The 12619-nt window shown below is 34.7% G+C and overlaps 1 protein-coding gene across 1 annotated transcript in view; it reads left to right on the top strand.

The window, feature by feature from the left end:
- Positions 1-12176, top strand: part of LOC114332304 (zinc finger protein 235-like) — a 30589-nt gene extending 18413 nt beyond the window's left edge. Inside the window, exon 2 of the mRNA XM_028282083.2 lies at positions 10196-12176. Coding sequence (XP_028137884.2) covers positions 10196-11178 — 983 coding nt within the window. The 3' untranslated portion in view covers positions 11179-12176. The remainder of the gene's footprint in view (positions 1-10195) is intronic.
- Positions 12177-12619: the final 443 nt, after the last annotated feature.

Genomic DNA, 12619 nt, shown 5'->3' with positions numbered 1-12619 from the left:
TCCACTGTCGGACATAGGCCTCCTCAAGATGTCTCCACCCTTCTCTGTCCTGGGCAGCTGCAATCCAGTTTGTCGATATTCTCTTAATATCGTCGGTCCATCTGGTAGGTGGTCTTCCACGACTTTGTTTGTCCGCCCTTGGCCGCCACTCTAAGATCTTCCTTGTCCATCTGTTGTCTCTCTGTCTTGCGACGTGTCCTGACCATTTCCACTTCAACTTCGTAATGCGCTTTATGATGTCTTCCACTCCAGTTCTTCGCCGTAACTCATCATTTCGTATTCTGTCTCTCAAAGTTAGGCCAAGCATGGATCTTTCCATTTTTCGTTGTGCTACTTGTAATTTTCTTATTGATGTTTTAGTCAATGTCAGTGTTTCAGCTCCATAAGTAAGCACCGGAAGTACGCACTGGTTAAATGCTTTTCTTTTTAGCTTTATTGGGATGTTTTCCTTGAACACGTCTCTTAGTTTGCCATACGCTGCCCATCCTAAAGCTGTTCTTCGAGATAATTCGCATGTTTGGTTGTCTCTACTTACATATTTGTATGTCGTGGCCAGATAGATGTATTTGTGAACTGTTTCGATATGGCAGTTTTCTAGTGCCAGTGGTCCGCCAGGTACTAAATTGGTCATCATTTTAGTTTTCCCAAAGTTTATTTCCAACCCTACTTTTTGAGAAACTCGTAGTTCTTGCAGCATTTCGTGGGCTTCCTTTAAGTCGTCGGTTATTAAAACTATATCATCTGCAAATCGTAGGTGGTTCAGCCTTTCGCCATCGACATTCAAACCTCTGTTTTCCCATTCTAACATCTGGAATGCATGCTGCATTACGGCATTGAATAGTTTTGGTGACATGTTGTCTCCTTGTCTAACTCCCCTTTTTAGTTTTATTTTTTGAATTTGGGTATAGAGTATATAGGTTTATTGCTGTTGTGGCATTTGCATATATATGTTGAATAATGTGGGAATATCGGTAGTCGATTCTACAATCTCTCAAAGCTCTTAAGATGGCTACCATTTCGATAGTGTCAAAGGCTTTTTTGTAGTCAACAAATACTAGAACTAGCGGCCGGTTGTACTCCACAGTTTCTTCGATTAGGACCTTTAGGCAAGTTAGATGGTCATTTGTACCATACCCAGGGCGGAAACCTGCCTGTTCTCTAGGTTGGCATGTTTCTAGCTTGTTCTCAATTCTGGCAGTGATTATTTGAGCTAACAATTTCTATAGGTGGTTTAGAAGACTAATTGGCCTATAGTTTTCGAGGTCTGTTTTATCTCCTTTCTTATGTATGAGGAGCGTTATAGAATTATTCCAATCAGCTGGTAAGACTTGGTTTTCTAAGCATATATTGAAAAGGTGTTTGAATACCCCGATGAGAGCAGAGCGCCTCCGATTTTTAGCGCGTCTGCCACTACTCCATCCTCTCCTGGTGCTTTGTTATTTTTCATTTTCTTTAAAGCATGATAGATTTCAGCCGTTGTTATCTCGGGAATATCCTCTGAACCTTGATTCATAATTTTTTGTTCTGAATGTTCTGTAGGGTTTAAGTCAAGTTTATTTGTATACAGTGTTTTATAGAAGTCTTCCACTATCTCTAGCATTTCCTCTCTATTGGATGTTAGTTTGCCATTTTTTCCCTTGAGTCTGATAATTTCTTTTCTGTTGTTCGTCAATTTCCTTCTTAATATCTTCATGCTCTTGTTATGCTCGATTGTCTGCGAGATTTTCTCATTTTTATATGCCCTTATGTCCTTTCTAATAGCTTTAGAGACCTCTTTGTTTATTTTATTTAAGCTTTGTTGTTCTATATTCTTATGTTTTAGCATTTATCTTCTTTCTTCCATTTTAAGTTTGGTGTTAGCAGTGATTCTCTCCTCTCTCTTGTTGACTGTACAACATTTCCTTTGAGCTTCTGCTACGGTATTAGTAATTAATTTATTTAGCTGATTTATATCATTTGTAGGGGGTCTGTTTTGTAGATGTACAGTTATATGATCTGCAAACTCTGTTTCATTTTTTGGTTGTGACCATGCTTTCATTTGTTTCTTTCTTATTAGTTTAGTTCTCTCTTTGTCGATGTTAATTTCTATTCTAGCGCGAACCATTCTGTGATCACTTCCTGTTGTGAAGCTGTTTCGGACAGTGGCATCTTTAACCATAAATTTTTTGTCTGTAATTATATAGTCAATTTCATTTTGCGTTTTCCCATCCGGGCTTCTCCATGTCCACCTTCTATGATGTTGTTTGTAAAAGAAGCTATTCATTTCATATAATTTGTTCTGAAGGAGATAGTTTAATAATGTTTGTCCGCGTTCATTTCTTCCATCACTGCCGAAGTTTTCAAGTGCAAATTCTGACGGATCGGATTTCATGTCAATTTTTGCATTCATATCACCACATAGGATTGTAAAATGGGTGTGATTTTCTTTCAGGGCTTTCGTTACTTCGTCATAGAAAATGTCTATTTCCTCTTCGCTGTGGTCTGTGGTTGGTGCATAAGCCTGTATTATTTTGATGTTGTATCTGTCGTTTAGCTTTATAATGGTGTATATTACTCTAGTGGATATACCATGTATTGTAACGATTCTACTGTAAAGCCGTTTATTTATGAGGAAACCTACACCTCCCACTGATTTGTTCTCTTCACCAACGTGATAGAATATATGGCCAGCTTTTAGTGTCTGTAGGTGTTCACCATGTCTTCTTACCTCGCAGAGCCCAATTACGTCCCACCTGATCTTTTCAGTGATCTTGGCATCCGATAGTAGCGTTCGAGCATCGTACGTTGCGACATTCATCTTAAGTAGTCTCTGAGTCAAGGTTTTGTCCCCCCCCCCCCAGAATCCGAATTCGTGGGACAGACTGATAAATCAGTGTGAGATTCTGGATTCATCCTACTCACCTGGGGTAATTTTTTAAATCTTGACATTATTTGAGGGGGTATGGCAAAAATAAAACACCACGCCTGCCATGCGGGTTGGTAAGTTTTAGAGAAAGTAGTAGAAGGAAATATAGTGACCCGTCTGCCCTCGTAAACCTAATAGCCATTCGGGGTCGGAAGAAACAAGAGTTAGCCAAGGGAGGCTGATAGGAAAGATTAAAGACGTTTTACTCAAGACCAGTTGAAGAAGAGTAAAATGTGAAGGCACTTATGACCCGCTAGGTGCAGTTCATAAGCGTATGAGTATTAATACACCTTGTGTTCCCGCTCATACTTCGGGGTGTTCTTAAGTCGAGAATATCATAAGAATTAATATAATATAATTATAATATATTACAATAAGAATACCATAATATAATAATAGATATCGATGGTTAAGAGCGCAGATATAGTATGTCCACTTTTTGCTGATTTTAAGATAATATAAGAATATTCAGTAGGGTCATATGAATGTTCTGCATAATTACTGTAAGTCCAGAATGATTGTAAATGTGTTAAACCGCCTTGCCAAAATATAGTATTTCCCATTTCTACTAAAAACCGACTTGCACAGATATTTTATGTCCGATTGGAAGTGCACAAACATAGTATGTTTTGGGACATACAATACTAGTGCTCACGCGATCAAACTTATCATGGCTGTAAATATTGTTTGTCCGGACATGCAGTAGATAGATAGATTTATTTAACTACTTTACAAAAAAAAATTGTTTGTAGCAAGTCAAAATTACAAAGTCAAAATAAGGAATATAAAAATTACAAGGTATATAAAATCACAAGGTATATAAAACAGAAATATAAAACACAACTTATAAATATGTATCACAAACAAGAATATAGATTAACAAAAAATATTTTGTGTCACGGTAAGCATTTCAGTAGATGTTCTGCAATGAGTCATATATTCTTCCGAGCAATAAAAGCAATGTTTCAACAGATACCTTTTTATTACTTTTTTGAAACTGTTACAGCTTAGCTGTTTAATATCTTTTGGTAAAATATTGTAGTAGTTATAATTAAGACAATTTTTATCTGAAAGACGCAATCTAGAGCGATTTGTTCGTAAATAGTGAGAGTATCGCGTATTGTGAACGTGAACATCAGACTGCTTTGTTAAATGGGACCTTTTTCTGTGAATTTCAGTCAGAACTTGATATATCAACAGAGTAGGTAGCGGCATAATTTTTAATTTGATGAAGAGAGGTCGGCAATGTTCCAGATAACTAACCCCTGCTAAAATCCGGATAGCTTTCTTTTGCATCCTGAAAATTTGAAGAGCATTTGTTGAATTGCCCCATAAGATTAATCCATAGCTTAGGTGTGAGTGAAATAAAGAAAAATATGTCACCTTCAATGTCTCAAAGTTGACAACCCTTGCTAGTTGACGAATAAGAAACAATGAACTAGACAGCTTCGCCTTTACTTGTGAAATATGAGCCGACCAGTTCAATCGATTGTCTATGGTTATTCCTAATAGTTTAGCAGTGTCTTTGTCATCTGGATCGCCATGTAAACCACTTGCAGATATAATCAAGTCCTGCGTTTTTTCAGTATTGAGTTTTAGTTTGTTCGCAGCAAACCATGTGCTAGATTTATCAGAGACTTCCTCGTAAGCCATTTTTAAATCCTCATTTTTATTACCTGATATTATGTATGTCGTATCATCCGCAAATTGTACTGATTTGTACGGAGATATGAAATGAGGCAAATCGTTGACATATATAATGAATAAAAGAGGTCCCAAGACCGAACCTTGTGGGACTCCATGTTTTACGGGTCGAAAATCGGAGAGATAACCTTTAGACACTACAGCCTGGTGTCTACCACATAGGTACGAAGAGATAAGCTTAAGAGGGATACCTCTGATTCCATAATAGTTTAATTTGTGGAGCAAAATGTCATGTGAAACGCAGTCAAAAGCCTTCGACAAATCGCAGAGAGAAATTGCTATGCGATTGCCACGTTCAAGCCCCTCAATCACCTCGCTCACAATATTATATACCGCGTTTGTAGTAGAACGAGCACTTCTGAATCCATATTGCGAGTTGCTAAAATAACTTTTAGACTCAAAATAAGAATATAATTGTTGTTTGATCACCTTTTCAATCACTTTCCCGAATGTAGAAACAATGCTTATGGGTCTGTAATTGTCAGCTTTCGAGGAATCACCTTTTTTATAGATAGGTAGTACCTTTGAGTACTTTAGTGCTTCTGGAAATACTCCAGTTGATAAAATTAAGTTAATAAGATGAGTGAAAGGTGTTAAAACTATTTGGTAAGTTTCTTTTAAAATTTTGCTATTAATTTCGTGAACGTCCTTACAATTGGAATTATTAAGAGATTTAATTATTTGAGAGATCTCATCTTCCACAACGGGTCGGAAACAAAAGGACTTACTCGGGGAAGGATAGTTTCTGTAACTGAAGAGGATATCGTTATTAATAGTGGGAAGGGATGTAATTATATTCTCTGCGATTGTAATAAAAAATTGATTTATTTCGTCTGGAGATAGATCTGGTTGTACCGAACTGGATCTTGTATTGCCTCTTTCGAAGTTTAATATTTTCCAGCAGTCTCTAGGTTTATTATTGGAGTTAGTAATAAAACCAGAGTAAGCCGACTTTTTAGCATTTTGTAACTGCCGATTATATTCATATTTTTGTTGTTTATATAGTTTGAAAATATCGGGATCCTTAGTGACATCTGCAATGTGTTTAATGAGAGAAAGATTAGATCTGTAAGACCTTAATTCGTCATTAAACCATTGCACGGGTGTTATTTTAGCAGTTTGTCGTACTTTTTTTAATGGAAAAAACTTTAATATTAAGTTGTTATAAGTTTCAGTTAAAAAGAACATCAAGACATCGGGATCGTTATTGGTGTCATAGAAAAAGTCCATCTTTGTACTAGCTAGTGCATATTTAAGCTTCTGCAAACCAGAAGAAGTAATAGACCGTTGAAGTGATTGATTAGTGTCAACAACTTTAAGATCAGAATCAATAGATATAAATTGTGCTCGATGGTCAGAGAAACAAGGTTCAAATACGCCCACCCTGTAGATATTTTCAGAAAAGTTAGTCATAATGTTATCGATGCAACTACTGGATTGAGATGTGATTCTAGTATAATCGTTTATCGTTATTTCTAGACCAAAAGACATTAACAGATTTTGAATATCATAAGAAGAGTCAGATTTAATTTTAAAATTTATATTAAAATCCCCAAGTATAATCAGTTTGTCTGCTTTGTTAAGTAAGAATGCTATAACATTCTCAAAATTCACCAAGAACAAGTCACAGTCACCATTACCTGATCTGTATACAGTTAAAATATTGGTTCTCATTGAAGGTATATAAATTGCACAAAACTCTGAAGTTTGCTCTACGTTATATTCATTTAGATTAAGAGAAGAATACATAAGATTTTCTTTTACATAAATTGCAACGCCACCTTGCTTCTTTTCAACCCTACAGAAAAAGTTAGCTAGTGAAAAGCCGGAGATGTTAATTAATTTTAGATTTTCTTCAGTTTGCCAGTGCTCTGAAAAACATATGACGTCATAGAACTTTTTATCCGCAAGAAAAGCATTGATCATATCGACTTTATTTGATATACACTGTAAATTGACATGAAACATGCTTACCGTGCCTTGTTGAATTAGGTTATTTTGAAAATTTGATGGAGGGTTAACGGTCGTTTCTTCATCCTTCATTTTATTTGAGTATGTGTTGGACGCTTCATAAAAAACCTGCTTACATAAGAGCCTACGGGCCATAGTTTTGGGTCCATCGCTAAACCAAAATGTTGTTCAAAAATTGAGACTTTAAAGGATGAATATATGTTGGGATGCTTAGCCGTTAAGGACGTACATATCACTTCTGGAAAGTGTTTTTCTAACATCTTCTTAAGATTATCTGCCGTTGTATGCTGGTTTACCCTAGTAACATGAAGATGACTAAATTTTGGGACACCACTGATTTCAGAGTTTTCATTATTGCCAATAACAATAGGTCCATTCCTTCTTTTATACCTAACAGTTTTCCATTCTTGCCCATTATTATTTGGAACTGGAACCGAATTTTTACTCTCAGTATTTATCAAATTCTCATCGTTTGTTAAATTAATGATATCTGAACATTTTGCCTCCGTTTGTATTCTTAAAATATCAGCTGATAATTGTTTATTATTTTCGATTAAGGAAACAACTTGTTTATTTTTATTGGTACTATTTTTAAATAGAGTTTTTGTTGGGGAACTCCTTTCTTTATCAACAACTAGACTTTCATTTACAGCAACATTTTTTGCGGGTGTAGTGTTTTCGTTTTTTGGATATATTTTACTGCTAGACTGTTTCGGTCGTTCAAAATTTGGGTCTCTGTTTGAATGGTTGATTGAATTCGTATTTTGTTTTGTAGATGGCGACTGATCAGCTATTTGCATATATTTAAATAAATCTAGTTGTTCCTTCAATAAATTTATCGTAATTTGTTGATTTGATATTATTGTTTCATTCTGATTAATAATTTTCTTTAAGTACCTTATTTCAGTTTCTCTCGGATCCTCATCGTCAGCCTCACTATCCAAGGTTTTGTTTGGTGGATCACTTAACCTCACACTCTCCTCACAGCATATAACTGTCTCATCATCGATATATTTGATCGATTTTAGTTGCTTCAGGCAGCCACTATGGGATAACGTTCCACAATTCGCACATAATAGACCACTTTGTGCAACTTTATAACACTTTTTACAACACTTAACTTCCGAGTCGTAAACACGACCGTTCTTCTGAGGCGCCATGTTTTGAATTCGAACAGTAACAACCCTTATCTTGTATGTCCATACACATTTAAAAAAATATATATTTTTTAACCCAATAATACATAATATTTTAAAAAATATCTACATTAAGCTAATAATGATACCCGAACTTATTACCCAAACATTATGATATATCGGTATATCAGCAGTATCAAACAAAAAGTAACGCGAAAACTTCAAAACGTTCTCCTCAACAATTAAGATATTTGGACATACTATATATGCGCTCTTAACCATCGATATAATTGATATAAGGTAAGAATCTAAAATTATGGTGCAACGTAAGTGATACTCAAGGAGGCTCTATAAGTAGAGCTTAGCTAAGCTGGAGCTTAAGATCTGTTGGTGCAACCAGGCATTAATGTCTTAATTTAACGCTGTCCATTAAATCAAAAAGAATCATGAACAACTCATTTTGGAATACCTGTATACAGTAGTACATGGGCGTCATTTTTCTTTGCCATCTTATAGCTAAATCTTGTAGACTGCTGAAACAATCTTAGAAGGCTAAACATTAATTTAAAACTCGATAACACATAATTAGTTCATTAACAGAAAATAAACATAACCTCAAATAATTGCCAAGAAGAATACATTAAACTAACTCACTGAGCAAAAACGAATACAAATCTCTTAATTAACACGTTTCTTCAACTAAATATCTAAATGCAAAGTCTTATTTTATCACACAAGACACAAACCACGCAAACAATAAATGAGAAATTTCTTATGAACATTATTTAACGAAATTGTTTGGAGTAATACAAACAAGACAAACAAGCTCCTCCCAATTTTGTGACGTCAGACTTAAACTGTCTAAAATGAAAACGTTTTTTAAACGTATTTTGACGTCATTAATCTTACGTATTTAAAATCACCTACAAAAGACGTCTATATGACGTAATTTTCAAACACGTGTACATATATATTCAACCAAAACTGACGTTTCCTCGATGTTATATGACGTCACTTGGTTGCCTGGGCTGCGAGCCTAAAGCCGTCTGATATCTGATATTTTTCTTATTAGTTATACTTAGTTGTTGCCGGCGTATTATTATTAACACATTGCCTGTCGCACGCCTTTCTCAAAAAGTTTTATGGGGCGCCTTACCAAAAAAGTTGTTCAACTCTTGGAGGCCATGTCAGACAGATATGACCGACAGAAATTTTTACGGTGAGGCCATGTCGGTCATATATGACTGACATGATAGCTTTTGAATACCCTTCTATCACCCAAATTTAAGTGCGACTATAATATGGATTTTTATATGCAATTTTGTTGTTGTATCCAGTGATTCTTCATTAAAACATTGGTGGCGCTCCCAAGAATAAATAATGAAACATTTAAAGAAAAAAAAATAGCTTTTATTTTTGCCATTCAAAAGTGAAACAAAAACAGGAAAATATAAATACTTAAATATTTCTTGAGCGCGAAGCGCAAAATTTCGAATATGCGAATTATTTTTAAATGCATTCATTTTTTGTGGATCCTGAGAAAACTAATAAGTATTTTTGAAAAATTTAAACGCAAAATGAAAGATTACGGTATTACCGAGGGTGTGAGAACTTCTTTAATGATTATTTTAATAAGTTACAGGGGTGAAAAAAATAGACAATTGAGAGTGATTTTTAACTTAAAATATATACATAATTCAAAAGAAACTTTTTGTTTATTGTAAGGGACTTTCAGCCTTCGGTAATAATGCAGTCTTTCATTCTGCGTTTAAATTTTTCAAAAATACTTATGCGACCGAAATTTTGCGCTTACGCTCTCAAGAAAGATTTAAGTATTTTACATTTTTGTAATCAGTATCTCAAAAGCTTTTAAATGAGGTGTCACATGATGCACTTTCTCATTTAAAAAATCAAAGTTATGCCTGTCATCTGAAGAGGGTTCACGTAAAGTTCGAATCATTGATGCTAGAATATACTACGATTGTTTTAAAAATCGACCTGTCCGAGCGTTTTGCTTATGTGCTATTTAATTATATTTATTTATGCTTTATAAGTCATTACTTTTTTCACCTTCTTTCTGGCTTCCGATCTTCCTAGAGAACCAATCAAATGCCTGTAACAACGCTTGCACTTGCAAATACGACGAATTAGAGTGAGTGACGGGGAAAACTCTTAGCAGTATAGATTGTGTACATACTTGTATTTTGCAGCTTATTGAACCTGGTCATATGCAACTAGCAGAGCAAAGTATTTTATTTTTATAGAAAAATCGCTGTATTTCACGTACCTACATTTACTTGCCTAAGTTTTAGAATTAGTTCTTAGCAGTGAATCAATCTTTCCAAAAAATTGTCAGAGTATAGGTCAATATACAACTGCTTTACAGAAATCGTTTTTTTTTCTTTGTAAATCCACTTGTTTCTGCATTAATCCGTGACTTCCGGTAAAATTTTTACATTATGGTAATTTTGTATTTTAGGTTTCCTCCAAGAGGAGAACCAAATGCAAATTATGGAACCATTAACTAAACCTTTATATCATAAAGGAAACTATGTAAGCAGATGCAGTGAAGGAAAAAGATTAAGTAAAAATAAAAAAGTTCAGACTGGCCAAGAATGTTACAACTGTGAAATTTGTTTTAAGCAGTTTAGTCAAGAAGTTCTTTTGAAACGACATTTGAGAGTGCACACTGGGGAAAAACCTCACAAGTGTGAAATCTGTTTTAAGCAGTTTAGTCAAGCAGGTCATTTGAAAGGACATTTGAGAGTACACACTGGAGAAAAACCTCACAAGTGTGAAATCTGTTTTCAGCAGTTTAATCGAACACATCATTTGACAACACATTTGAGAAGGCACACTGGAGAAAAACCTCACAAGTGTGAAATCTGTTTTAAGCAGTTTAGTGTAGCAGATCATTTGAAAACACATTTGAGAGTGCACACTGGTGAAAAATCTTACAAGTGTGAAATCTGTTTAAAGCAATTTAGTCAAGCAGGTAGTTTAAAAATACATTTGAGGGTACACACTGGAGAAAAACCTCACAAGTGTGAAATTTGTCTTCGGCAGTTCAGTCAAGCAGGACATTTGAAAGTACATTTGAGAGTACACACTGGAGAAAAACCTCACAAGTGTGAAATTTGTTTTAAGCACTTTATTCAAGCAGGTGATTTGAAAAAACATTTGAGAGTGCACACAGGAGAAAAACCTCACAAGTGTGAAATCTGTTTTCAGCAGTTTAGTCGAGCACATCATTTGAAAACACATTTGAGAGTGCACACTGGAGAAAAAGGTTACGAGTGTGAAATTTGTTTTAAACAATTTAGTGCAGCGGGTAATTTGAAAACACATTTGAGAGTGCACACTGGAGAAAGACCTTACAACTGTGAAATTTGTTTCAAGCAGTTCACTCATAAAAATTCTTTGCAGCAACATACGAAAGTTCACGCTGGTCAAAAACTTTAGACAGTTTAGTTAAACAAGTTATTTGAAAACGCCTTAGAACATGAAATAAACAGGAAGGGGTACAGTAAAGTCTCGGTTATCCGCCATAAACTGACCGATGGAATGGCGGATAATAGGGAGATAAATGAAACACAAGTTTAGGTCTATTGTAATAGGGCGATTCCATTTCAAATCACTCAATTTTGGATCAAAAAAACTTTTGGATCTCCGAATTGCCGGACTTCCCGGTTATCGGAGGCCTACTTATCGGGGTTCCACTGTAATTATTTTAGTGTTTATATTACTGAAAAGAGATATTACTATAAAATCATAAATTAAAATTAAAAATCGACCTGTTTCGGTAATTTCTAATAATGTTGTTTATTTAGCTAATATAGTTATTTTCCTAACAAGTGCGGAAATTCACTTTTCCGCACGCGATTGCAGTTTGCCGAACGACGCGAAGCGGAGTTCGGCAAGCAGTCGGTTGCGGAGAAGAGACTTTCCGCACTTGTTAGGAAAATACCCATTTTGAAAATATTTTTTCTACGAGCGTTTAAAAAATGACCAAATCGTAATCAATTAATTGAATTAATATGAAAATACATACGCAAATTAATTCGTTGACAAGGTTGTCAAAACCAAACTTTCAAATTGGTTAGCATGATGACGATCCTGGTTTCCATGACGACGATTGAAAACCACTGTTATTGTCTACTGATTTAGCTTTCGAATATTATGTTAAAATAATTTTATTTCATCGAATTGTCGCGTTAATTTCATTAAAACATGAACACAATAAGATACATTTGAAATAAATTAGTAAATAATATCTAAATTCATTGCGGAAAAGTAAAACTTTCCAAACTAAAACGCATGCGGAAAAGTAGACATTTTTGCACGCTCGTAGAAAAATGAATTTATGCGTTACTCTGTAGACGCACTGTATACGAGTAATTATGTATATATCTGTACTTATAAATAAATAGAAATAAAAAAATATTTATTTGTTTTTTATTCATTGGCGTTTTTTTATAAATTTTGTTTTACTTGTATCTTGGGTTAGGGTCAAAAAACACATTTATAAGGATACTATGCTCGATTTATTGCAGTTTCGACATTTCTATTTCTGTTTTTCAAGCAATAAATTGAAATATACAATACTTAACAATAATATTAATGGCAATAAAAACGTAGGCACCATATTTTAGTAGATGTCTTATAATTTAATAGGTGCCTAAATCACTGAGTGTTTGTAGCGTAATAGTGTATATCAAAGGCTAACCGATTTCAGCACTATGGTGCCGTAGTATAGGAGCATATGTAAATATGCAACCCGTCAAGTGCAATGATATACAGGGTGTCCAGAAACTCTACCGACAAACGAAGACAGGAGATTCCTCATATAATTTTACGACATTTTAACCCAATTCATCTAGTCCGAAAATGCTTCCTAAGGGAG

The sequence above is a fragment of the Diabrotica virgifera genome, chromosome 6 (assembly GCF_917563875.1).
Source record: "Diabrotica virgifera virgifera chromosome 6, PGI_DIABVI_V3a".
NCBI classification, from domain to species: Eukaryota; Metazoa; Arthropoda; class Insecta; order Coleoptera; family Chrysomelidae; genus Diabrotica; species Diabrotica virgifera.
This window is presented reverse-complemented; position numbering and strand designations above follow the sequence as displayed.